The 27910-nt window shown below is 46.3% G+C and overlaps 1 protein-coding gene and 1 pseudogene across 1 annotated transcript; one reads left to right on the top strand and one right to left on the bottom strand.

Moving 5' to 3' along the window:
• The first annotated feature begins 461 nt into the window (after window positions 1-461).
• On the top strand, window positions 462-26176 carry SUMO2 (small ubiquitin like modifier 2). Its single transcript, XM_053570981.1, has 4 exons — window positions 462-648; window positions 2617-2748; window positions 15762-15833; window positions 25517-26176. The coding sequence occupies exons 1-4, from the start codon at window positions 628-630 to the stop codon at window positions 25577-25579; spliced, it is 288 nt and encodes a 95-aa protein (XP_053426956.1). The 5' UTR covers window positions 462-627; the 3' UTR covers window positions 25580-26176.
• LOC128571426 (uncharacterized) lies at window positions 5376-5494 on the bottom strand (annotated as a pseudogene).
• Window positions 26177-27910: the final 1734 nt, after the last annotated feature.

Here is a 27910-nt window from a genome sequence, read left to right as displayed (position 1 = left end):
GAGGCTCGGCTTTAAAAGATAAGGCTGACTGAGACGAAGTAGAAGTGGGATCTTCCTCCAACCATAGGGAGGGCAGCATTTGGTCCACTGAACAAGAGGGCTTTTTCCAGAACCTCATGCTGGGGCTTTAATTCAGGCTCCCCCTTCCTGGTGTAGTCATTCCGTCGTTTCTGGCCTATGGCTTACGTCTAAGGCCTTGAGCCTCCTTGTCCCCACCAAGGACCAGCTGGAAGCCATTTTGATTGTGCTCCACCACAGAAGCAGGACAATACAGCCCCGCCCAGAGCCAGGCGCGCCCCCGCGGCCGGCCGGGTGCGCGTGTCCGCGCCTCTTCCCGCCGGCCCGGCGGGCGCCCGGCCCAGGTCGCGGTGGCGCGGGGCGGGGGGTGTGGGTGGTTATATAAGCGTTGCGCGCTCCCGCGAGCCTGCAACCAATGGGAGGCCCTGGCGGCTCGTGCTCGCGCACGCAGGGTGGAGGGAGGGAGCGCACGACGTGCGCGCGACCTCTCCCTCGTCCACCGCTGCCGCCTCCTTCTTCTGCCGCTCCTGGTGGTGCCTGTGTGCTCGTTCAGTGCGGACCTGGTACCTCTTTTGTGAAGCGGCAGCTGAGGAGACTCGGGCGCTCGCCATGGCAGATGAAAAGCCTAAGGTGAGTTCGGCGCCGGCCTCCTTGCCTCGCCTTGCGGTCGGGGTCACGGCGCGGGCCGGGGTCCGGCCCCAGCCACCGCGGGCCGCCCGCGCCTTCCCGGGCCCCCCATGGGGCGGCCGCGGCTCAGGCCCGGGCGCTCCGCGCCATTTTCCTCCCTCCCTCCCTTCCTCCCTCCCGCGCCGGAGGAGGCTCCGCCGCCCTCCCCCGCCCCCAGTGGCCTCCGAGTGCGCGCCGAGCGCGGGTTGGGCGGGCGGATCGCAGGCGCCTGCGGGCCCACCAGCTCGGAGCGGGGCTCCTGGGCCCCGCGGGCCCCGCGTGCGTCAAGAGGCGTTAGGGCGCGCGGGTCCCTCCTCTGCGGACCCTGTGGGGGCCGCGGCGGGGTGTTGCCGCCTGCGCGGTGGCGGGAGTCTCCTCGGTCTGGGCTTCATTTCTCAGGGGTGGGGGATGCGGGCTTGAGGGGACCCCTGCCCTGGGCCGCGGCGGCGGTGCGAGGCGTCGGGGCGAGTTCGTGGGCTGCGGATGGCTGGGAGCCGGGGTCGGGGGATTCCCGGGGAGCATTTCCCATTTTAAGGGCCTCGGGGCCCGAGGGGGGAGGGGCAGCGGCTTCCACCTGAGTGCGGGCGAACCCCTAACCTGCGAAGACTCTGGTTCGGTGGACTTGGAAGCCCGGGCGCGAGCAGGGAGACTTCGGAGGGTTTAACTTTGTTGCGGCTTAGGAGGGAGGCACCGGGAGACTTGTCGTGGGGACCAGGGAACACATCAGGGCACACAGGACTTGCTTCTTTGGGTTTGTTTGGTGACATCCCCCCGCGCCTTGCTTTTCTGAAGTCATTTAGGACCTACGCAATTCCCTCTCTACTTGATTTTGGCTAACTTCAGGTTGGGTCGGAATCTCTAAGAAGACTTAGAATGAACCTGTGTGTTTGACCCATGACAACAAAGGGGAGGGGAGAATAAGAGCCCTTCGCTGAAAATAAGCGAAAATGAAACTCTTTATAGAGGCGACAGTAAACGTGGTGCTGAGTTATTACCACTGCTCCAGAGGGAATTGGAGGATATTTCTTCATTGAGTTTTTTTGAAAAATGGAGATTGGGTTTTAGTTGTTTAATCCGATAACTTTTTGGTAAGAGAATAGTAGTGAGTTTTGAGTTGCAAGCTTTAGATTTATTTTCTTGCACTCGCATTTCATCACTTGAACTTAAAGCGCTTTGAAGAGAAGGGACACTTTTGGGGGCAGAAATACATTTTAGTAGTGACATAAACTACCGCATTTTAGAAGATTAAGCTTCAAAGAGAACATTGCAGTAAATTCAGTGGGACCCATTTTTTTGGTTGCAGCTGTCATTGTTTGGCAGCCCAAAGCTGGATTCGAACCCGCCGGCTCAGGTGTTTGTGACTGGCGCCTTAAACGCTTGAGCCACAGGCGTGGAGCCAAGTGGGACCCATTTTTAAAACTCTGGCCAGGCATGGTGGGCACATCTGTAATCTTAACACTTTGGGAGGCTGAGGGGAGAGACTTAAGACCAGGAGTTCCAGAACATCCTAGGGCAAAGCAAGACCCCTGTCTCTACCAGAAAAAAAAAAGGTAGCCAGGCCTGGCAGGGGCCTGTAGTCTCAGTTACTCTGGAGGCAGAGGTAGGAGGATCTCTTGAGCCAGGGAGTTTGAGGTTATAGGGAGCTATGATGACAACACTGTACTCAGGCTGGGCAACAAAGTGAGACCTTGTCTTAAAACAACAAACTATTGCAGTGGATGATAATTGCATGTAGTTTATTCTGTTTCTGTGATTTAATACAGTCTAATACTGTTACTGCAGGATCTCTCAATTTTCAGCGGCTGAAAACAGCTGTACACTGTCACACAGAATGGGAAACCTGTTGATTTCTGAAGCAACTTGGATTGTTGCTTTAAAAGGTACTTTCCCCCCCACATTTTCCTAATTATATTTTTATTTTTCTTTCAACAGGAAGGAGTCAAGACTGAGAACAACGATCACATAAATTTAAAGGTGGCGGGACAGGATGGTTCTGTGGTGCAGTTTAAGATTAAGAGGCATACACCACTTAGTAAACTAATGAAAGCCTATTGTGAACGACAGGTGAGGAATTAATATGTGCACTTCCCCTGAATAAAACTGTTTTTTAAAAAATCTTATTTTCTTGACAAGAAACTGCACTAGCATAGCATTCCAGTGAATATTTTTGGTAGCATGAATGTGTGCTTATATTTGTCATGAGTTTTATCATTAATTGCTGTATTGGTTCTTTAGAGAAACCTTAGGTAGGGCTTACTTAGTATTATACAATTGTAGATCTGTGCCACAAATGCATCAAATATACTTACATCACTTGTTTTTTCCCCCCAAGGGAATGTAATTTTATGTTTACAAGAAAGTGAGTGAAATTGGTAAAATTTCTTATCAGACGTTTTTTATTCAATTAAAATGTTTTTCCTGTCAAAACATTTGAGTATTTTAACCAGTTTGGAAATAAAATTAAATGTGAGTTTAAGGACATTGCAATTTTTCTGAAGCATGTACATTGTGATATTTGGTCTTTTACAATAAATAATGTCAAAAAAATTTACCTCAGCCAAGCATAAATACTGCTATATTATAGGGACATTTGCATTTTACTCAGAAAAATAAGGTGTAAATATCACAAACAGGAAATACAAAATTCTGCTGTCTTGATTTGAACAGATGTTGAGAGGTAAATACAAGCTTTTACCAGGAAAAAGGAGGTTCCTTTTATGTTGGGTCTGTAAAAAGACAAAAGGGTAACTTTAAAGATGACTTTACTACAAGTATAATAAAAACTGGTGCCTAGATCAGTTAATTCAATAATAATCTAGCAGCAGAAGTATTTTTCTTGTTATACCCTGAATGTATAATATGCAAAAGTTAAAGAAATAATTTGTTTAGGCTAGAAGAACTCAACTACATTGTAAATTGTTCCAAAAATAGGCTCAAATAGTTCGCTGCCTGTGGCTCAGTGGGTAGGGCACCAGGCCCCATATACTGAGGGTGGTGGGTTCGAATCCGGCCCCAGCCAAACAGCAATAAAAAAATAATCGGGCCATTGTGGTGGGTGCCAGTTACTTGGGAGTTACTTGTAGTCCCAGTTACTTGGGAGTTTGAGGCAAGAGAATCACCTAAGCCCAGGAGTTGGAGGTGTTGCTGTGAGGTGTGACGCCACGCACGGCACTCTACCAAGGGTAATAAAGTGAGACTCTGTCTCTAAAAAAAAAAAACAACAACGAGAACAACAAGGCTCAAATAGAGCAAGCTTTAAACCTGTGTATAAGTTGGAAAATTGAGTTGACTTTCTACACCTTAAGAATGTTTGAAAGAAACAGTGAAGCCTGTAATCTTTTTTTTTTTTTTTTTTTTTTTTGTAGAGACAGAGTCTCACTTTATGGCCCTCGGTAGAGTGCCCTGGCCTCACACAGCTCACAGCAACCTCCAACTCCTGGGCTTAAGCGATTCTCTTGCCTCAGCCTCCCGAGTAGCTGGGACTACAGGCGCCCGCCACAACGCCCAGCTATTTTTTGGTTGCAGTTCAGCCAGGGCCGAGTTTGAACCCGCCACCCTCGGTATATGGGGCCGGCGCCTTACCGACTGAGCCATAGGCGCCGCCCGAAGCCTGTAATCTTAAACAGAGAGGTGTTTAAGATTAAACCTTTGGGAGGCCAAGACTGGTGGATTACTTGAGCTCACAAGTTCGAGACCAGCCTGAGTAAGAGCAAGGCCCTGTTGCCTGTATTCCCAGCTTCTGGGAAGGATGAGACAAGAGAATCACTTGAGCTCAAGTGTTCGAGGTTGCTGTGAACTGTGGCGCCACAGCACTCTACCGAGGGCGACTAAATGAGACAACTTTGTCTCAATAAAATGAAGGAAACAGTGAAGTTGTAAACTTCTTTCAGTGTTTGAAGCTTTATTTTATGCCTAATTTATTCACAGTGTAATATGAAAATATGGTACTCACAATTCTTTTTCTTCGTATGTAAACCTTAACAGTTTCTTATAAAGATACATCTTTTTTTTTTTTTCTTCTTTTAGACAGAGTCTTACTATGTTGCCCTCGGCAGAGTGCTGTGGTTTCATAGCTCACAGCAACCTCAAACACTTGGGCTTAAGTGATTCTCTTGCCTCAGCCTTCCAAGCAGCTGGGACTATAGGCACCCACCACAAGACTCGGTTATTTTGTTGTTGTTGTTGTAGTTGTTAATGTAGTTTAGCAGGCCCCGGCCTGGTTTATACCCGCCAGCCCCTGTGTATGTGGCCGGTGCCCTAACCACCGAGCTATGAGTGCTGAGCCTAAAGATACTATCTTTAATATACTCTTATTTGAAGAGTTATTATTTGGATTCTGGTGAAATCCACCTAAAAATTAGTAAATATGAACTTTTTTTTCTTTTTGGGAGGGTTCTCACTATTGCTCAGGCTGGTCTCCAACTCCTTAGCTCCAGAGATCCTCCTACCTTGGCCTCCTGGAGTGCTAGGATTATAGGCCAGAGCCACCACACTTGGCCTAAATATGAATTTTTAAATTGTGCTAAGCCATTTGTGCATGGCCATCTTCCATATTTGAACACTAGTGCCCCTTCAGGTTGCAGGGGAATTTAAAAAGGTAATCATTTTATAGAACTTAATGTAGCAAAACCTTATCCAAAATGGAAACTCGTGCTTCATCTTGGTGGCTTGCTTTCTTTTTCTTTTAACTACTCTATTGGACCCCTCAAGGAAAGAGAGGCCAATCTGACATCCTGAGGAGAACTTTTCTCTCCACATCACGAAAGTCACACGAGTAAGGACAAGTGTAACCATGCAGAGCTGGGAGAGTCCAACTTGGTGGTTTTGAACAGTATTCTCATATCTTATTTTTCTATAGTTAGCAGAGACTTTTAGCTTTTTTATTTGGAGAGAATTTAACTTTCTATCCTGGGCTAGAGTGCAGTGGCATTATCATAGCTCACTGCAACTTCAGGCTCCTGGGCTCAAGCTATCTGGGGCTACCAGCACAAGCCACAGTGTTTGGGCTATTTTTCTTTTTTTTGAGAGTCTCACTCCATCGCCCTGGGGTTGAGTGCCTTGGCATTATCACAGCAATCTCAAAAACTCTTGCACTCAAGCTATTCTCTTGCCTCCGCTCAGCTACATTTTTGTTGGAGTTGTCATTGTTTAGCAGGCCCAGGCTGGGTTCAAAGCCACCTGCTTCTGTATATGTGGCTGGCACCCTAGGCCTAACCATTGAGCCATGGGTGCCAAGCCAGTTTTTCTGTTTTTAGTAGAGATGTGGTCTCATTCTTGCTGAGACTGGTCTTGAACCCTTGAGCTTCAGCAATCCTCCCACCTTGGTCTCCCAGAGTGCTATGATTGCAGGTTTGTGCCACTTTGCCTGGCCTAAAATTTTAGCTTTTTTTTGAGACAGTCTTCACTCAGTTGCCCTGGGTAGAGTGCTATGGCTTTGTCACAGCTCACAGCAACCTCAACCTCAGTCTCGGCCTCAAGAGATCTCTTGCTGGGACCACAGGTGCTCTCTACAACACCTGGCTAGTTGTTTTAGAGTCTAGTCTCTCTCTTAGACTGATACCGAATTCCTGAACTAAGGCAATCCACCTATATTGGTCTCCTCCCAGAATGCTAGGATTATAGATGTGAGGCTTCCCATGCGGCCCCTAAAAATTTTTCTTAAAGACTGCCCAGCGGGTGGCGCCTGTGGCTCAGTGGGCAGGGCGCTGGCCCCATTTACCCAGGGTGGCGTGTTCAAACCTGGCCCCGGCCAAACTGCAACCAAAAAATAGCTGGGCCTTAAGGCGGGCACCTGGAGTCCCCCAGCTACTGGGGAGGCTGAAGCAGGAGAATTGCCTAGGTCCCTGAGTTGGAGGTTGCTATGAGCTATACGATACCATGGCACTCTACTGAGGGCTATAGAGTGAGACTCTGTCTCTCCAAAAAAAAAAAAAAAAAAGACTTCCCAGGGTGGCTGGCGCCTGTGGCTCAGTGAGTAGGGCGCTCGCCCCATATACTGAGGGTGGCGGGTTCAAACCCACCCCCTGCCAAACTGCAACAAAAAAATAGCCGGGTGTTGTGCTGAGTGAGCGTTGTGGCAGGCGCCTGTGGTTCCAGCTACTCAGGAGACTGAGGCAAGACAATTGCCTAAGCCCAGAAGTTGGAGGTTGCCGCGAGTGGACGCCACGGCACTCTACTGAGGGTAACAAAGTGAGACTCTGTCTCTATTAAAAAAAAAAAAAGACTGCCCATGTTTGCTGGGCGCCTGTGGCTCAAGCTAAGGCATCAGCCACATACACCAGAGCTGGGGGGTTCGAAGCCAGCCTGTGCCCACCAAACAACAATGATGGCTGCAACCAAAAAAAAAAAAAATAGCCGGGCTTTGTGACAGGTGCCTGTAGTCCCAGCTACTTGGGAGGCGGAGGGAGGAGAATCACTTGAGCCTAGGAGTTGGAGGTTGCTGTGAGCTGTGATGCCATGGCACTCTACCCAGGGCCATAGCTTGAGGCTCTCTTAAAAAAAAAAAGGGTGGCGCCTGTGGCTCAAGGAGTAGGGCGCCGGTCCCATATGCCGGAGGTGGTGGGTTCAGGCCCAGCCCCGGCCAAAAAAAAACAAAAAAAAACAGCAGCACCTGTGGCTCAAGGAGTAGGGCGCTGGTCCCATATGCCCTAGGTGGCGGGTTCAAACCCAGCCCCGGCCAAAAACCACCAAAAAAAAAAAAAAAAAGATTGCCCGTGTTACTGGCAGGGGTCCAAAAGGAGCTTTATATTTATCTGATGTTTGCCAGATGTCTACCAAGTGTTGGGGGCATTGTATTAGTTTCCAGAAAAATAGCACATAGCATGTTCTCTGTACTCCAGATTATTTTATTTTTTTTAGAGATGGAATCTCACTTTATTGCCCATAGTAGAGTACTGTGGTGTCACAGCTCACAGCAACCTCTCAGCTCGGGCTTAGACGACTCTCTTGCCTCAGCCTCCTGAGTAGCTGGGACTACAGGTGCCTGTCATAATGCCCTGCTATTTTTTGTTGCAATTTGGCTGGGGCCGGGATCAAACCCACCACGCTCTGTGTATGGGGCCTATTCACTGAGCCACAGGCACCGCCGTCCAGATAATCTTTAGAGATTTTTCTATGAGGTTGACAGTTAACAGGTTAATCAAATTTTTGTGTTTCCCTACTGTGTTAAAATCAAGTTACTATATTATCCAGGATAAAGTTTTCCTTGAATTTTCCTTGTTACTAGGTTTAAGATTTGGATTATATTTGACTAGACTTGTTAGGGTCTGTGGTTTAAGATTTGGATTGTATTTGACTAAACTTGTTAGGGTCGCTCGCTTTCGGTACAGTGCCATGGTGTCACAGCTGACAGCAACCTCAAGCTCTTGGGCTCAAGCAATTCTCTTGCCTGAGCCACCCAAGCAGCTGGGACTACAGGCACCTGCCACAACACCTGGCTATTTTTTGTTGCAGTTGTCATCATTGCTGGCCCAGGTTGGGTTCAAACCCACCAGCCCAGGGGTATGTAGCCCAGAGCCCTAACAACTGAACTGTGGTTGCGGAGCCAAGGGTCACTCTTTAGTTCACAGTAGAGGAAACAGAAACACTAGCAGTCTATAAAAAATTAAATTCTACTTAAGTGTTGATAGGATTTGAAGGCTTGGCGCCTGTAGTACAGTGGTTATGGCACTGGCCACATGCACCAAAGCTGGCAGGTTTGAACCTGGCCTGGGCCAGCTAAACAATGACAACTGCAACAGAAAATAGCCAGGTGTTGTGGGCGCCTATAGTCCCAGCTACTTGGGAGGCTGAGGCAAGGGAATCACTTAAGCCCAAGAGTTGGAGCTTGCTGTGAACTGTGATGCCACAGCACTCTACCGAGGGTGACATAGTAAAACTCTATCTCAAAAAATAAGTAAGATTTTAAGATCTGATACAGGAAGAACTTAGAAAGATGCTTCCATTTCCCTCTTTCATTAGTATTGAATGTTTGGAATAATAAGATCCCTGTTTGCTTTTCAAATGATTTCTCTCATTCTGAGGAAGAGGGAGTTAAAGTGCCGTAGTTGGGCTGTGTACTTGCTGCTGTGCTGCTTTATTTATTTATTTAATTTAATTTTTTTTTTTGTAGAGACAGAGTCTCAGTTTATGGCCCTTGGTAGAGTGCCATGGCCTCACCCAGCTCACAGCAACCTCCAACTCCTGGGCTTAAGCAATTCTCTTGCCTCAGCCTCCTGAATAGCTGGGACTACAGCGCCCACCACAACGCCCGGCTATTTTTTGGTTGCAGTTTGGCCGGGGCCGGGTTTGAACCCGCCACCCTCGGTATACTGACTGAGCCACAGGCGCCACCCTATTTATTTTTTTGAGGCAGAGTCTCCGTATATTGCCCTCTGTAGGTAGAGTGCTCTTTCGTCATAGCTTACAGAAATCTCAAACTTCTGGGCTCAAGTGATTCTCTGGTCTCAGCCTCCCAAGTAGCTGGGACTATAGGCGCCTGCCACAACACACCGGCTAATTTTAGAGACAGGGTCTCTCTCAGGCTGATATCAAACTCCTGAGCTCCAGCAGTCCACCCATCTCGGCCTCCCAAAGTGCTGGGATTATAGTTGTGAGCCACTGTGCCTGGCCCCTGATAACCTGTTTTTTGTTTTGTTTTTTTAACTGAGACAGAGTCTCAAGCTGTCCCTCTTGGTAGAATGCCATGGCGTCACAGCTCACAGCAACCTCAAACTCTTGGGTTTAAGCAATTCTCTTGCCTCAGCCTCCCAAATAGCTGAGACTACAGGTACCTGCCACTACGCCTGGCTATATTGCTGTTGTAGTTGTTATTGTTTGGCAGGCCCAGGCTGGATTCGAACCTGCCAGCTCTGGTGTATGGTGGCTGGCGCCCTAGCTGATGTGCTACACGTGCTGAGTCTGATTACCTGCTTCTTAAGGATAGGTACAGGCTATCAAAAGACTAAAATAGTTAATGTGATTTGCATAGTTGGGGGGCAGTCAAGATTTCCAATCAATATTAATTGAATGTTCATCTTTACTTGGCCTTGTATCTGGAGATGGTCTAGTGGACTGAGCATATCAAAGTGGACTCTTGATTTTTTTTGGCCGGGGCTGGGTTTGAATCCACCACCTCTGGCATATGGGGTTGGAGCCCTACTCCTTTGAGCCACAGGCGCTGCCCAACTCTTGATTTTTTTTTTTATCTGTAGAGATTTTTTTGTTGTTGAGGCAGAGCCTCACTTTGTTGTTTTCCTTAAAATGCTGTTGTGTTATAGCTCACAGCAATCTCAAACTTTTGGGCTTAAGAGATTCTCTTGTCTCAGCCTTCCGAGTAGGTGGGACTATAAGTGCCAGCCACATTGCCTATTTTTGTTTCTTTTTTCCCAGTTTTTGGCCAGGGCTGGGTTTGAACCCACCACTTCCGGCATATGGGACTGGTGCCCTATCCCTTTGAGCCACAGGCACTGCCCTGCCTGACTATCTTTGGAGATGAGGACTTGCTCTGGCTCAGGCTGGTCTTGAACCTGTGAGCTCAGGCAGTCCACCCACCTTGGCTTCCCAGAATGCTAGGATTACAGACATGAGCCATCTCGCCGGCCTTTCTAGAGATCTTTTTTCCTTTATTATCTCCCTCTTGGTTAATGGTGTCATTCTGCCTCCTGTTGTTGAAGCCAAAACCTTGGGAATTGTCTTTGGTGCTCTTACAACTCATAAAATCCATCTGTAAATTTTGTTCCCTACTTAAGATTTAAATCTGTAATATTCAATATTGCTGAACCAGACATTCACATGACCGCAACCATTTTATTCTGGTCTTGTTCAGTTATTTCCTCAGAGCCTTCTGTGGAATACAATTTGTTTACGTTCTCTAATTCTGACCATTCCTTCCCCCAACCTCCTCTTCTTTAAATGACCATATTATTGACCTTACGAGTGGATGTGGTGAAGATAGCCCAGCATATTATATTATAGAAGGTGCTTAGTGGCCAGGCGATGTAGCTCACACCTGTAATCCTAGCACTCTGGAAGGCTGAGGCAGGTGGATTGTTGAGCTCATGGGTTCAAGACCAGCCTGAGCAAAAGCAAGACCCTGTCTGTATTAAAAATAGAAAAACTGAGGCAAGAGGATCGCTTGAACCCAGGAGTTGGAAGTTGCTATGAGTTATGGTGGCACAGCACTCTAACCAGGGCAATATACTTTGAGACTCTGTCTCAAAAAATAAAAAGGAAGGTGCTTAGTGTTTGGTTAAGGTTAGAAGTCTTCAATGGAGGGCGGCACCTGTGGCTCAGTCGGTAAGGTGCCGGCCCCATATACCAAGGGTGGCGGGTTCAAACCCGGCCCCGGCCAAACTGCAACAAAAAAAATTGCCGGGCGTCGTGGCGGGCGCCTGTAGTCCCAGCTACTCGGGAGGCTGAGGCAAGAGAATCGCTTAAGCCCAGGAGTTGGAGGTTGCTGTGAGCTGTGTGAGGCCACGGCACTCTACCGAGGGCCATAAAGTGAAACTGTCTCTAAAAAAAAAAATAAAAAAAAATAGCCAGGCATGGGGCGGCGCCTGTGGCTCAAGGAGTAGGAGGTGGCGGGTTCAAACCTAGCCCCGGCCAAAAGAAAAAAAAAAAAAAAATAGCCAGGCATGGGCGGCACCTGTGGTTTAGTCGGTGGGGTGCCGGCCCCATATACCGAGGGTGGCGGGTTCAAGCCTGGCCCCGGCCAAACTGCAACCAAAAAATAGCCGGGCGTTGTGGCGGGCGCCTGTAGTCCCAGCTACTTGGGATGCTGAGGCAAGAGAATCGCTTAAGCCCAGGAGTTGGAGGTTGCTGTGAGCTGTGTGAGGCCACGGCACTCTACCGAGGGCCATAAAGTGAAACTGTCTCTAAAAAAAAAAAATAAAAAAAAATAGCCAGGCATGGGGCGGCGCCTGTGGCTCAAGGAGTAGGAGGTGGCGGGTTCAAACCTAGCCCCGGCCTAAAGAAAAAAAAAAAAAAATAGCCAGGCATGGGCGGCACCTGTGGTTCAGTCGGTGGGGTGCCGGCCCCATATACCGAGGGTGGCGGGTTCAAGCCTGGCCCCGGCCAAACTGCAACCAAAAAATAGCCGGGCGTTGTGGCGGGCGCCTGTAGTCCCAGCTACTTGGGATGCTGAGGCAAGAGAATCGCTTAAGCCCAGGAGTTGGAGGTTGCTGTGAGCTGTGTGATGCCATGGCACTCTACCAAGGGCCATAAAGTGAAACTCTGTCTCTACAAAAAAAAAAAAAAATTAAAATAAAAAAAAGTCTTCAATGGAATGTTTCCAGATATATAATACTTAGCAATTATGGCTTGGTATTGAATTCTTTTTTTTTTTTTTTTTTTTGGTTTTTTGGCTGGGGCTGGGTTTGAACCCGCCACCTCCAGCATATGGGACTGGCGCCTTACTCCTTGAGCCACAGGCACTGCCTGGTATTGAATTCTTGGTTGCTTTGTGTAATCAGAAATTAAGTTTGAATGTCAGTATGAGCAATAAATTAAGGTTTGGATATTGTCTGCTTGGAGTATTACATGTATTTCTCAAGCAAGATAAGACATAGGGTGAAAGTGGTATGTCTCAAACACTTCACTTGCTATTTAAAGGAAAACTGGTCTTCATTGTATTGATGATGTGAGTAGTTTTTTGTTTTTGAGACAGTCTCACTGTGTCGCCCTTGGTAGAGTGCTGTGGCGTCACAGCTCACAGCAACCTCAAACTCTTGGGCTTAAAAGATTCTCTTGCCTCAGCCTCCCAAGAAGCTGGGACTACAGTTTCCTGGCACAACACCTCGCTATTTTGTCGTTTTACCTGTCGTTTGGCAGGCTCAGATTGGATTAGAACCTGCCAGCTCGGGCAGTGCCTGTGGCTCCAGTGAGCAGGGCACCAGCCCCATATACCGAGGGTGGCGGGTTCAAACCCAGCCCCGGCCAAACTGCAGCAAAAAAATAGCCAGGCATTGTGGTGGGCGCCTGTAGTCCCAGCTACTCGGGAGGCTGAGGCAGGAGAATCGCCTAAGCCCAGGAGTTGGAGGTTGCTGTGAGCTGTGTGACGCCACGGCACTCTACCGAGGCCAATAAAGTGATATTGTCTCTACCAAAAAAGAACCTGCCAGCTCCAGTGTATGTGGCTGGCACCCTAGCTGCTGAGCTACAGGCACTGAGCCATGATGTGAGTAATTTAAACACATATTGAGTGACACTATTAAAGGAATACAGATCAAGTATTTGTTGAATGCTTTGTTTCAGTGTTTCAGGTCCTCAGAACTCAGTTTAAGTTTCTCTTAAATATCTGGCAACACCTGTGGTTCAGTGGGTAGGGCACCGGCCCCATATACCAAGGGTGGCGGGTTTGAACCTGGCCCTGGCCAAATTGCAACAAAAAAATCACTGGGTGTTGTGACGGGCTTCTGTGGTCCCAGCTACTCAGGAGGCTGAGGCAAGAGAATCGCCTAAGCCCAGGAGTTTGATGTTGCTGTGATGCCATGACACTCTATTGAGGGCGATAATGTGAGACTCTGTCTCTAAAAAAAAAAAAGTTTCTCTTAAATATCAATGGACATTTAAAGGAGTTTATGTAGCAAGAATTATAGTTTTTCATTTGGACATAATATAGTAGTAACTATTAAATTTTTATTAGCTGTGTTTTTAGTTTATTTATTTGAGACAGTTTCATTATGTCATCCTCAGTATAGTACTGTGGTGTCACAGCTCATAGCAACCTCCAACTCTTGGGCTTAAGCAGTCTCTTGCCTCAGCCTCCCAAGCAGCTGGGACTACATGCACCTGCCACAATGCCCTTCTCTTTTTTTGTTGCAGTTGTCGTTGTTTAGCTGGTCCAGGCTGGGTTTGAACCTGCCAGCCTCAGTGTATGTGGCTGGCGCCATAACCACTACACTACGGATGCCGAGCCATTTTTAGTTAATTTATTCACAGTATAATTCAAAAGATGCTTTATTCCTGTTAACAGTAGCTTTACTTCTGTGCTTTTCTTCCCCCCTTTCTTTACCCCTTGGTCTGGAAAGTGATGCTTTATAAATAAAACAACTGCAATCAGAAGGGGCATGTTTAGGTTGATTTATCTCTTTTCTACATGGATATAAAAATATCTAATATAATTTTTTTCTTATGGTGACAGAGTCTTCATATGTCACCTGTGGGTTGAGTGCTATGGTGTCATAGCTCACAGCAACCTCGAAGTCTTAGGCTCAAATGATCCTCCTGTCTCAGCCTCCCAAGTAGCTGGCACTATAGGCACCCACAATGCCTGACTAGTTTTTCTATTTTTAGAGACAGGGTCTTGCTCTCACTTGGGCTGGTCTCCAACTCCTGAGCTCAAGCAATCCAGCCCCCTTGGCTTTCCAGAGTGCTAGGATTACAAGTGTGAGCCATCATGTCCAGACTCTAATACAATTTTTTTTTTTTTTTTTTTTTTTTTGAGACAGAGCCTCAAGCTGTCTCCCTGGTTAGAGTGCTGTGGCATCACAGCTCACAGCAACCTCAAACTCTTGGGCTTAAGCAATCCTCTTGCCTCAGCCTCCCAAGTAGCTCGAACTACAGGTGCCCACCACAACGCCCGGCTATTTTTTCATTGTTGTTTGGTGGGCCTGAGCTGGATTCCAACCCCCCAGCTCCAGTGTATGTGACTGGCGCCCTAGCAGCTTGAGCTATAGGCACTGGGCCCTGTAATACAATTTTTAAATTTCCTTGTAATAAAACTTCTTCACTACTTCTTAGTAGTTTTTATTTTAAAAAGTGTGGTTATGGGCCAACTATAGTGGCTAACATCAGTAATCCTAGCACTCTGGGGGGCTGAGGCGGGCGGATTGCTTGAGCTTAGGAGTTTAAGACCAGCCTAAGCAAAACTGAGACCCGTCTCTACTAAAAAGTAGAAAAACTGAGACAAGAGGATTTCTTGAGCCCAAAAGTTAGAGGTACCTGTATGGAGCTATATGACACCGTGGCAACCTTAACGAGGGCACAAGGGCACTCTTAACGAGGGCAGCAGCTTTCAACTCTGTCTCAAAAACAAACAACTGGTTATGGCTAGTGTAGTGGCTGATGCATGTAATCCTAGCACTCTGGGAGGCTGAGAGGCAGAATGAGACCTATCAGAGGTGCAGGAATTACAGGCGGGAGCCACCATGCTTGGTCTAGCTTTCTTTTTTTTTTTTTTTTGTAAAGACACAGTCTCACTGTACCGCCCTTGGGTAGAGTGCCGTGGCGTGACACGGCTTACAGCAACCTCTAACTCTTGGGCTTACGCGATTCTCTTGCCTCAGCCTCCCGAGTAGCTGGGACTACAGGCGCCCGCCACAACGCCCGGCTATTTTTTTGTTGCAGTTTGGCCGGGGCTGGGTTTGAACCCGCCACCCTCGGCATATGGGGCCGGCGTCCTACTTACTGAGCCACAGGCGCCGCCCAAGCCTAGCTTTCTTTATGATGCTATGTTTCCTTCTTTGTAGAGCCCTTCAGTGTGTGTCTATTACTTTAAGTTTACTTTCAGTGTCTTTCTAACTCATTTAAATGCAGTATTAGTATTAGTCTTAAGCTATATGATATGTACTGGCTATGGTCTCAAAAGGGTAATAAAGCTTTTTTAAAAGAATGATTTAGGTGGGGCGCAGTGGCTCACATCTGTAATCCTAGCACTCTGGGAGGCTGAGGTGGGTAGATTGCCTGAGCTCACGGGTTTGAGACCAGCTATTACCCCGTCTCTAAAAATAGCCGGGTGTTGTGGCAGGCGCTTATATTCCCAGCTACTCAGGAGGCTGAGGCAAGAGAATAACTTGAACCCAAGAGTTTGAGGTTGCTATGAGCTATGATGCCATGACACTCTACCAAGGAAGACAAGTGGAACTCTGTTTCCAAAAACAAAACAAAACAAAAACTCCAGACTGTAGTTACTACATATTGCAGTTTAAAGAAAGTGAAAGTCACCCCAAATCTTTTTATCCACATGGAAATGTTAACATTGATAATTGTTTATTTAGGTATCTTTTAATATGTTTGTAGGTAAATATGTGTATAATTTAAATGGAATGCTTGCTGGTTTTTTTATATGCTGCTTATCGTTTTTAAATTCTTGTGTTTAGGGTTTGTCAATGAGGCAGATCAGATTCCGATTTGATGGGCAGCCAATCAATGAAACAGACACGCCTGCACAGGTAATCTCTGCTAATTAGAAAAATTACTGTGTTTTGTAAGTTTTTTGATAGCTTTGTTTGTAAATTTGTGTACTTTAGACATTGGAATATAGTTCTTGAAATATGGCCAAAGGGAAACAAAGGGAAAACATAAGGAATAGATTTAGGAAATGTCAGTGGTTTTTAAATATCTTAATTATCGCTCAGTAGAGGAAATAGATTATTTTGTTCCTTTAATAAAACTCATTCTTGGGCAGTGCCTGTGGCTCAGTGGGTAGGGTGCCGGCCCCATATACCAAGGGTGGCGGGTTCAAACCTGGCCCTGGTCAAACTGCAACAAGAGAATAGTTGTGCGTTGTGGTGGGTGCCTGCAGTCCCAGCTACTTGGGAGGCTGAGAATCCCTAAGCCCAGGAGTTGGAGGTTGCTGTGAGCTGTGTGATGCCACGGCACTCTACGAAGGACAATTAAATGAGACTCTGTCTCTACAAACAAAAATAAAATAAAATAAAACTCATTCTGGGTGGCGCCTGTGGCTCAGTAAGTAGGGCGCCGGCCCCGTGTACCGAGGGTTGCAGGTTCAAACACAGCTCCGGCTGAACTGCAACCAAAAAATAGCCGGGCGTTGCAGTGGACACCTGTAGTCCTAGCTGCTTGGGAGACTGAGGCAGGAGAATCGCAAAAGCCCAAGAGCTGGAGGTTGCTGTGAGTCATGTGACATCATGGCACTCTACCGAGGGTGGTAAAGTGAGACTCTGTCTCTATAAAAATAATAATAATAATAATAAATAAAACTCATTCTTTCCTATTACCAGTATTATTTGGGGAAAACAGTGAAAACTGTTTCTGACTGGGCCTGGTGGCTCACTCTGGGAGGCCAAGGTGGGTAGATAGCCTGAGCTCACAGGTTTAAGACCAGTCTTGAGTTAAGAGTGAGACCCCATCTCTAAAGTTAGCCAGGTGTTGTGGCAGGTGCCTATAGTCCTAGCTACGTGGGCGGCCAAGGCAATGGAATCACTTGAGCCCAAGACTTTGAGTTTGCTGTGAGCTATGACATCATGGTATTCTTCCAAGGGTGACAAAGTGAGACTCTGTCCAAAAAGGGGGGGGGAGGGGCAGCCATATACACTGAAGTTGGTGAATTTGAACCCGGCCTAGACCAGCTAAAACAATAATTACAACTGCAACATCAACAAAAGTAGCCAGGCATCATGGTAGGCACCTGTAGTCCCAGCTACTTGGGAGGCTGAAGCAAAAGAATCACTGGAGTCCAAGAGTTTGGGGTTGCTGTGAGCCATGACACTGAGGGTGACGTAGTGAGACTCAATTTCAAAAAAAGAAAAAAACCCTCCTGTTTCTTCAGAATGTGTCTGGGAGTGGGGAACCTGTGGCCTTCTGATTTTTTTTTTTTTTTTTTCACCAGATTAATGTGAGGATACAGCTGATATGGTCGCATTGTTTGCATTTGTTAGGTAAAGTGCAGGTTGTAATTGTGTCCCTCCTCCGGGAGGTGTGCTGTATGCCCTAACATTGTACCTGTTAGGTAAGAGCACACCAAACTCCTTTCCCCCTCTTGAGTTTGTGTTTTTTGTGTGGGCGGGTAATTGTTTCTCTACCTATTTCTATTTTTTTTTTTTTTTTTTCAGCTTTTGGCCGGGGCTGGATTTGAACCCGCCACCTCTGGCATATGGGGCCGGCACCTACTCCTTTGAGCCACAGGCACTGCCCCTCTACCTATTTCATACTAGTATCTAGTACATCGGATACTTGCTTTTCTATTCTTGTGATACTTTACTAAGGAGAATATTCTCCAGCTCTATCCAGGTTAATACCATTGTAATGTCTCCACCTTTTTTATAGCTGAATACTATTCCATGGTGTATCTCGCCTTCTTGATTTCAAGATTATTCATTTTTAAGTACCATAGGAGGCAAGAAAAGCATCATCTTTCATCTTTCTCTGTTGCCCCCATTTTAGTAAAAGGATTTATTCTGTAAAATTTGGATTCAGTCAAGAGGTTGATCTTAACCTGTATACAAGGTCACTGGTTCTCTACTCTTTTTCTTTCATTTTGTGATAGATGAAATATTTGTTAAATAGGAGAATTCTGATGAATTAGAACTAATGGCTTTAACTGCCAAGTCTCTTGATAGCTAAGTTTGACAGGGAGAGTTCTTTTTTTTTTTTTTGTAGAGACAGAGTCTCACTGTACTGCCCTCGGGTAGAGTGCCGTGGCGTCACACGGCTCACAGCAACCTCTAATTCTTGGGCTTACGCGATTCTCTTGCCTCAGCCTCCCGAGGAGAGTTCTTGATAATAAGTGACTTTCCAGACCCGTACCCAAAAGGTGAGGCTGGGGCAGTGCCTGTGGCTCAGAGGAGTAGGGTGCCGGAGGTGGTGGATTCAAACCTGGCCCCAGCAAAAAAACTGCAAAAAATAAAAAAAAAGTGAGGCTGTCTGATCCCTTTATTTATATATCATTTCCTTTTGTTCTGTTTTTTTTTTTTTTTTTTTTTTTTTTTTTTAAGGGATCAGCTTGATTATCTCCTGGTAGAAGCTCTTTGTTTCTCTTTATCCGTTTAAACTTCTATTAAGACTTCTTTTTTTTTTTTTTTTTTTTTTGTAGAGACAGAGTCTCACTTTATTGCCCTCGGTAGAGTGCCGTGGCATCACACAGCTCACAGAAACCTCCAACTCCTGGGCTTAGGCGATTCTCCTGCCTCAGCCTCCCTAGTAGCTGGGACTACAGGCGCCCGCCACAACGCCTGGCTATTTTTTTTTTGTTGCAGTTTGGCCGGGGCTGGGTTTGAACCCGTCACCCTCGGTATATGGGGCCGGCGCCCTGCTCACTGAGCCATAGGCGCCGCCCAAGACTTCTAGTCTTGTAAAAACATAAGCAGAATTTTAAACTGAATCATTGTAACATGAATTTCTATTTTATCAGTCAGTTAAAACTAGAAAGTGATAAATGAGTGAAATAGCATATACAGATTTTAATTTTCTTTTTTGTTTTTTAATTTTACTTATTTTTTTAAGAGACAGAGTCTCCCTTTGTCTCCCTCGATAGAGTGCTATGGCGTCACAGCTCACAGCAACCTCCAGCTCTTGGGCTTAGGCGATTCTCCTGCCTCAGCCTCCTGAATAGCCGAGACTATAGGTGCCCACCAGAACGCCCGGCTTTTTTTTTTGTTGCAGTTAGGTCCGGGCTGGGTTCAAACTCGCCGCCCTCTGTATATGGGGCTAGCACCCTACTCATTGAGCCACAGGTACCACTCTTATTTTATTTTATTTTTTGAGACAGAGTTTTGCTATGTTGCCCTCCATAGAGTGCTGTGGTGTCATAGCTGAAAGCAACCTCAAACCCTTGGGCTTAAGTAATTCTCTTGCCTCAGTCTCCCCAGTAGCTGGGACTATAGGAGCCTGCCACAAAGCCCAGCTATATATATATATATATATATATTTTTTTTTTTTTTTGAGACAGCCTCAAGCTGTCGCCCTGGGTAGAGTGCTGTAGCATCACAGCTCACAGCAGCCTCCAACGCCTGGGCTTAAGGGATTCTCCTGCCTCTGTTTCCCAAGTAGCTGGGACTACAGGCGCCCACCACAACGCCCAGCTGTGTTTTTTTTTTGTTTGTTTGTTTGTTTGTTTTGGTTGTAGCCATCATTGTTGTTTGGCGTGCCTGGGCTGGATTTGAACCTGCCAGCTTAGGTGTATGTGGCTGCTGCCTTAGCTGCTTGAGCCATAGGTGCTGAGCTGCAGCTTTTTTTTTTTTTTGAGACAGAGCCTCGAGCTGTTGCCATGGCTTCACAGCTCACAGCAATCTCTAACTCTTCGGCTCAAGCGATTCTCCTGCCTCCGCCTCCCAAGTAGCTGGGACTACAGGCGCCCGCCACAATGCCCGGCTATTTTTTGGTTGCAGCCGTCATTGTTGTTTGGTGGGCCTGGGCTGGATTCGAACTGGCCAGCTCGGCAGCTCGGATGTATGTGACTGGTGCCTTAGCCACTTGAGCCACAGACACCGAGCTTTTTTTTTTTTTCAGTCTTTGGCAGGGACTGGGTTTGAACCCACCACCTCCGGTATATGGGGCCAGAGCCCTACTCCTTTCAGCCATAGGCACCGCCTGCTATTTTTTTTTTTTTGTATTTGTTGTTGTTAGCAGCCCCAGGCCAGGCTTGAACCCGCCACCTTTGGTGTATGTGACCGGTGCCCTACTCACTTGAACACCACAGGCGCGGAGCCAGATTGTAATTTTCTTTTTTTTTTTTTTTTTTTTTTTTTTTTGTGGTTTTTTTGGCCGGGGCTGGGTTTGAACCTGTCACCTCCGGCATATGGGACCGGCACCCTACTCCTTGAGCCACAGGCGCCACCCCAGATTGTAATTTTCTTGATAATCTTCAAAAATTTGAGATGCCTTGAATTGTTCTTACGGGGAGACTATTTTGAAGAAACTTCCACTGGTGACAGTCTCTAAGAAGCAATTATTGCATACAGCCACAAGGAGGAGCTAAGTTCCCTTATCACCTTTATTTTAAAGGCATATAAAGTTTCATTATAAAACTTCATGTTCCAAAAATAGTTTTAGTAGATAGGCTGGTACGTCTGTTTTGATTAAAATAAATACTGAATTACAAGAATCTGTTGTGGGCTCGGCACCTATAGCTCAATGAGTAGGGCGCCAGCCGCATACACTAAGGCTGGTGGGTTTGAGCCTGGCCTGTGCCTGCTAAACAACAGTGACGACTGTAACAAAAAAATAGCTGGGCGTTGTGGCGGGTGCCTGTAGTCCCAGCTATTCTGGAGGTTGAGGCAAGAGAATAGCTTGATCCCAAGGGTTGGAGGTTGCTGTGAGCTATGATGCCATGGCACTCTACCCAGGGCAACATAGTCAGACTGTCTCAAAAAAAAAAAAAAAGGCTTGGGCCTATGGCTCAAGCGGCTAAGGTGCCAGCCACATACACCTGAGCTGGCGGGTTCGAATTCAGCCTGGTCCTGCCAATGACGGCTGCAACCAAAAAATGGCAGGGTGTTGTGGCGGGAACCTGTAGTCCCAGCTAGTTGGTAGGTAGATGAAGGAGAATCGCTGGAGCCCAGGAGTTGGAGATTGCTGTGAGCTGTGATGCCACTCTACCCAGGGCAACAGCTTGAGGCTCTGTCTCAAAATAAATAAATAAACTATTGTGCTAAACTCTCAGGTAATAAGAACATTTTCTGTCGGTTCAGCACCCGTAGTACAGCCACATACACTGAGCCTGGCGGGTTCGAACCTGGCCCAGACAAGCTAAACAACAATGGCAACTGCAACAAAAACCGGGCATCGTGGCGGGTGCCTGTAGTCCCAGCTACTTGGGAGGCTGAGGCAAGAGAATCGCTTGAGCCCAAGAGCTTGAGGTTGCTGTGAGCTGTGATGCCTCGGCACTCTACCATGGGTGACAAAGTGAGACTCTATCAAAATAAATAAACTGGATGTGTACTTGTTCAAAATGTGCCCGTGGGAATTATAAAATCTACAGATTAGCTGGGCACTGTGGCTCACGCCTGTAATCCTAGCACTCTGGTAGGCTGCGGTGGATGGATCACTTGAACTCAGGAGTTAAAGACCAGCCTGAGAAGAAAAATGAAGGCAAGAGAATCTCTGTTATTTTGTTTTTGTTTTTATTTTATTTTATTTTTTTTGCAGTTTTTGGCCTGAGCTGGGTTTGAACCTGCCACCTCCGGTACCCTACTCCTTTGAGCCACAGACACTGCCTTCCTTTTTTTTTTTTTTTTTTTTTTTTTTTGAGACAGAGTCTTAAGCTGTTGCCCTGGGTAGGGTCCTGTGGCATCATAGTTCACAGCAACCTCAAACTGTTGGGCTCAAGCAATTCTCTTGCCCCAGCTTCCCAAGTAGCTGGGACTACAGGCGCCCACCACAATGCCCAGCTGTTTTTTTGTTATTGTTGGCCTTGTTTAGTAAGCCCGGGCCAGGTTTGAACCTACCATCCCTGGTGCATGTGGGCGGCGCTCTGACCATTTAGCTATTGGTGCAGAGCCGGCAAGAGTATCTCTTGAGCCTAAGAACTTGAGGTTGCCGTGAGCTATAATGCCACAGCACACAGGGCACCAGACTGAGACTCTATGTCAAAAAAAACCAAAAATTCCCTTTGCTGTTTTATCATGTTTTTTTTTTGTAGAGACAGTCTCACTTTATGGCCCTCGGTAGAGTGCCATGGCCTCACACAGCTCACAGCAACCTCCAACTCCTGGGCTTAAGCGATTCTCTTGCCTCAGCCTCCTGAGTAGCTGGGACTACAGGTGCCTGCCACAACGCCTGGCTATTTTTTGGTTGCAGTTTGGCCGGGGCCGGGTTTGAACCCGCCACCCTCAGTACATGGGGCCGGCGCCCTATTTTTTATTTTTTTAAGAGAGAATTTTAAAAAGTTATTTAGTATAGGGCGGTGCCTGTGGCTCAGTGAGTAGGGCGCCGGCCCCATATGCCGAGGGTGGCGGGTTCAAACCCAGCCCCGGCCAAATTGCAACAAAAAAATAGCTGGGCGTTGTGGCGGGCGCCTGTAGTCCCAGCTGCTCGGGAGGCTGAGGCAAGAGAATCGCGTAAGCCCAAGAGTTAGAGGTTGCTGTGAGCCGTGTGACGCCACGGCACTCTACCAAGGGCGGTACAGTGAGACTCCGTCTCTACAAAAAAAAAAAAGTTATTTAGTATAATAAATTGTTAGAATGCTGACTCACTTCACAGTGTTTCCATATGTGCTAAGCCCTGCTTATTGTCAGTATGGTTGCTTTGTGTATCATATGTGGATAATGATTCTTACAAGCTTAATTTTGGAGTGTCTTTAATTATATTAGATTGTTTTTGTCCAAGTAAACAAGTTTGTGGCAATCAATTCAGAGGTCCTGTCTTCTTACCATGTTTCTATCTTTGGTGCATGAAGGTAATCACTCTGTTTTGTGCTGATGCGAGTATATCTTTGTTTACATATATATGTGCACACATGTAAACTTGTGAAAAATACAGATGTTGTCATACTATCAGCTGTTCTGCTACTTAGGTATTTTGTTTGTTTTCGAGACATTGTCTCACTTTGTCATTCTAGCTTACTGCGTCCTCAGACTCTTGGGGTTAAGCTATATCTTCTGCCTCAGGCTCCCTAATAAATGGAACCATAGGTACTACTTTCCACCACACCTAGGTAAAAAAAAAAACAGCGTTTTTTTTTTTTGCAGTTTTTGGCCGGGGCTGGGTTTTAACCCAACACCTCCAGTACATAAGGCCAGCTCCATACTCCTTTGAGCCACAGGCGCCACCCTAATTTTTAAAATTTTTATAGGGATAGGGTCTCACTGTTGCCACCATATTCAATCTGCAGCTTAATTTTTCTTTTTCTTTTTTTTTTTTTATTAGAGACAGAGTCTCACTTTGTTGCCCTCGGTAGAGTGCTTTGGCCTCACAGCTCACAGCACCTCCAACTCCTGGGCTTAGGCGATTCTTTTGCCTCAGCCTCCTAAGTAGCTGGGACTATAGGCACCTGCCGCAATGCCTGACTTTTTTTGAGACAGAGCCTCAAGGTGTCGCCCTGGGTAGAGTGCGTGGCATCATGGCTCACAGCAACTTCTAACTTACGGGCTCAAGTGATTCTCCTGCCTCCGCCTCCCATGTAGCTGGAACTACAATGGCGCCCTCCACAATGCCCGGCTATTTATTATCATTTATTTATTTATTTTGTTGCATCCATTATTGTTGTTTGGCAGGGCCCACGCTGGATTCGAACCCTTTAGCTCAGGTGTATGTGGCTGGTGCCTTAGCTGCTTGAGCCGCAGGCGCTGAGCCACCCAGCTATTTTTTTGTTGCAGTTTGGCCAGGGCTGGGTTCAAACCTGCTACCCACAGTATATGGGGCCGGTGCCTTATTCACTGAGCTTTGGAGACGGGGTCTCGCTCTTGCTCAGGCTGGTCTCTAACCTGTGAGTTCAGGCAGTCCATCCTCCTCAGCTTCCCAGAGTGCTAGGATTACAGATGCGAGCCACCTTGCCTGGCCTGCAGCTTAGTTTTTTAAGTTTTATTTATTTATTTTTGAGACAGAGCCTCAAGCTATTGCCCTCGGTAGAGTGCCGTGGCGTCACACAGCTCACAGCAACCTCCAACTCCTGGGGTTAGGCGATTCTCCTGCCTCAGCCTCCCGAGTAGCTGGGACCACAGGCGCCCGCCACAACGCCCGGCTATTTTTTGGTTGCAGTTTGGCCGGGGCCGGGTATGAACCCTCCACCCTCGGTATATGGGGCTGGCGCCCTGCTCATTGAGCCACAGGCGCCGCCCCATATTCAACTTTTTAACGTAAAAACTTAAGTTCTCTCAAGCAGGTAAGGCACCAGCCACATAATACCATAGCTGACAGATTTGAATCCGGCCTGGGCCTGCCAAACAATGACGACTGCAACCCAAAAATAGTCGGGCATTGTGGTGGGTACCTGTAGTCCCAGCTACTTGGGAGGCTGAGGGAAGAGAATGACTTAAGTCCAGGAGTTTGAGGTTGCTGTGAGCTGACACTACGGCACTCTACCCAGATCAAAAACTTGAGGCTTTGCCTCAAAAAAAAACGAAAAAACTTAAGTTTTCTGTAACTCTCATTAAAACACAGGCCAAGTGAAAATGACTTAAACCAAGTCTTATGCTATTTAAATCTGAAAAGCATAATTAATAGCTGGGCATTGTGGGCAGGTGTTTGTAGTCCCAGCTACTCTGTAGGCTGAGATAAGAGCATCACTTGAGTCAAAGAGTATGAGGTGTTCCTGTGAGCTATGATGCCGTGGTACTCCATCCAGGGCGACAGAATGAGAGTGTGTTTCAAAAAAAGCTCGGCTCCTGTAGCACAGTGGTTACAGCGTCGGCCACATACACCGAGCCTGGCAAGTTCAAACCTAGCCCCGGTCAGCTAAACAATGATGGCTGCAACAGAAAAATAGCTGGGTTAGCTGGGTGTTGTGGCAGGCGCCTTATAGTCCCAGCTACCCGAGAGGCTGAAGCAAGAGAATCGCCTAAGCCCAAGAGCTGGAGGTTGCTGTGAACTGTGACACCATGGCACTCCACCCAAGGCGACAAAGTGAGACTCTGTCTCTTAAAAAAAAAAGAAAGAAAGAAAAAGAAAAATACATGTGAAGGCTATGACCCAACTATAGCAGAAGACTATGGGAAAAGGGCCAAGGAAGGGGAAGGGAGGGGGGAGGTTAGGGTGCAGGGAGGGTAATGGGTGGGGTCACACCTACGGTGCATCTTAGAATGGGTACAGGCAAAACTTACTAAATACAGAATACAAATGTCTACATACAATAACTAAGAAAATGCCATGAAGGCTACGTTGAACAGTTTCATAAGAATATTTCAGATTGTATATGAAACCAGCACATTGTACCTCTGATTGCACTAATGTACACAGCTATGATTTAACAATAAAAAAAATATAAATTAGAAAAAAAGAAAAAATAGATGGGCACTGTGGCAGGCGCCTGTAGTCCAGCTACTTGGGAGGCTAAGAGAATCACTTAAGCCCAACAGTTTGAGGTTGCTGTGAGCTATGATGCCATGTAACTCTACCGAAGGTGACATAGTGAGACTGTCCAAGAAAAAAAAAAAGAAAAGAATTATAAATCGACTTATAATTTTATAGTAATTTAATAACCTGTCATATTAAATTTGTTTTTTCTCTTTTATGCTAGTTGGAAATGGAGGATGAAGATACAATTGATGTGTTCCAACAGCAGACAGGAGGTGTCTACTAAAAAGGGAACCTGCTACTTTACTCCAGAACTCTGTTATTATAGACCAAGATGACATTCTCAATTAGAAAACTGAAATTTGGTTCCACCACATCCTGACTACTACAGTATAGTTTTCTCTATTCTTTTCATTTTCCCCTTCCCTATTCCTTTATTGTACATAAAGTAACTGGTGTATGTGCACAAGCATATTGCATTTTTTTTTTTTTTTAAACTAAATGGCCAACGATATGTTTTGATTGACATCAGGTCGAGATGGGTTGGGGAAAAATATTGGTTCTGTGAAAATACCCCTTTTCTCCATTAGTGGCATGCTCATCTGCTCTTATCTTTATATTCCAGTAAGTTATTTTGCTCTCACTGTTTTAACAAAACAACATGAAAAACCTTGCATACCTTGTTCAATTGGAGAATTTTAATGTTTTCATTTATCATTGTAAAACCAAGGACAATTTTATAACTTTTTTGTACGTAGCTGTTACATGTAGGGCAATCTGTCTTTAAGTAGGGATAAATTACTCTAAAAAAAAATGAATCCTAGATAGTTTTCCCTTTAAGTCAAGCGTCTTGTTGTTTAAATAAACTTCTTGTTTAAAATGAGCTGTTTTCTTTATTCTGAGTAATACTAAATAGAAAATTGAAGTTTAGAAACAAGCATGTATAGGCTCGGCACCTGTGTGGCTCAAGTGGCTAAGGGGCCAGCCACATACACCTGAGCTGGCAGGTTCCAATCCAACCTGGGGCCCACCAAACAACAATAACGGTTGCAACCAAAAAATAGCTGGGCATTGTGGCAGGTGCCTATAGTCCCAGCTACTTGGGAGGCGGAGACAGGGGAATCACTTGAGCCCAGGAGTTTGAGGTTGCTGTGAACTGTGATGCTACAGCACTCTACCTATGGCGACAGCTTGAGGCTCTGTCTCAAAAGAAAAAAAAACATGAATAGCCCTGCTGAAGGAGGAATAAAGCTACTTGGCATATCTGACAGACTGGTATAAAACAAAAATAAGTATATGCCTTGGCGGTGCAGTGGCTCACACCTATAGTCCTAGCACTCTGAGAGACTGAGGCAGGTGGATTGCCTGACAGTTTTGAGACAAGCCTGAGCAAAAGCTAGACTCCATCTCTAAAAACAGCCAGGCATTGTGGTGGGCACTTGTGGTCCCAGTACTTGGGAGGCTGAGGCAAGAGAATTGCTTGAGCCCAAGAGTTGGAGTTTCTGTGAGCTATGACACCATGGCACTCTACCAAGGGTGACAGAGACTCTGATCTCAAAAAAATATGTATATAAATGACTAGCAACAGAACTCATATCCCCTATTTTATTCAAAATGCTTAAATAATTCCAGGTTTAAATGTACAATTTTGCTAGCAGTAAAATTGGGTCACAATGTAGATTTACGCCTAAGTATTCTAACTGCTACCTGAGGCTGATTGGGTTATAGAGTAGTATGTGAAGCGAGGGGAATGTTCTGTTTTGCCTTTTTTGTTGGAAAATCAGCCATTCTAGACCAATGCTTTGATAAATAAATTCTCCCTAGCTAAAATAAAATTTTTGTTCCTTACTCTAGATTTTCTTTTTTTAAATTAGAATCTTACTCTAACCCTGGATAGAGTGCCCTTAGTGCCATAGCTTACAGCAACCTCACACTCCTGGGTTGGAACTTGAGTATTAGCTTGAGTCCCACAGGCACCTGCCACTATCCCTGACTAGTTTTTCTATTTTTAGGAGAGAGAGAGAGAGGGTCTTGCTCTTACTCAGGCTGATTTGGAATCCTTGAGCTCAGGCCATCCACCCACAGTGATCTCCCAGACTGGTAAGATTACAGGCATAAGCTAACTTGTCCAGCACATTAACTCCAGACTGTTCACAGAATATCTGCACATACTAATTGTTCAAACCTTAAATAGGACACTATAGTTTCAGAACTCAAATACGTGGTGAGGAACAATCACAGCTTTATTATGAGAGATTGTCTAACCCTGGGGTTTTTTGGGGGTGGTGGTGGAGGGTTTTTGTTTTTTATTTTTATTTATTGCAGTTTTTGGCTGGAGCTGTGTTTGAACCCATCACCTCTGGCACATGGGGCTGGTGCTATACTCCTTTGAGCCACAGTTGCCGCCCTATTTATTTTTTTTATTGAGACAAGAGTCTCACTTTGTTGCCCTTGGTGGAGTGCTGTGGCATCACGGCTCACAGTAACCTCAAACTCTTGGATTCAAGAAATTCTCTTGCCTCAGCCTCCTGAATAGCTGGGAATACATGTACTCTTGTGCAACGCCTGGCTGTTTTTTTTCAGAGATGAGATCTCACTCTGGCTCAGGCTGGTCCTG

This window comes from Nycticebus coucang, chromosome 18 (genome assembly GCF_027406575.1).
Source record: "Nycticebus coucang isolate mNycCou1 chromosome 18, mNycCou1.pri, whole genome shotgun sequence".
Classification (NCBI taxonomy): Eukaryota; Metazoa; Chordata; class Mammalia; order Primates; family Lorisidae; genus Nycticebus; species Nycticebus coucang.
The sequence above is the reverse complement of the archived record's forward strand: the minus strand, read 5'-3'. Positions and strand labels throughout refer to the sequence as shown.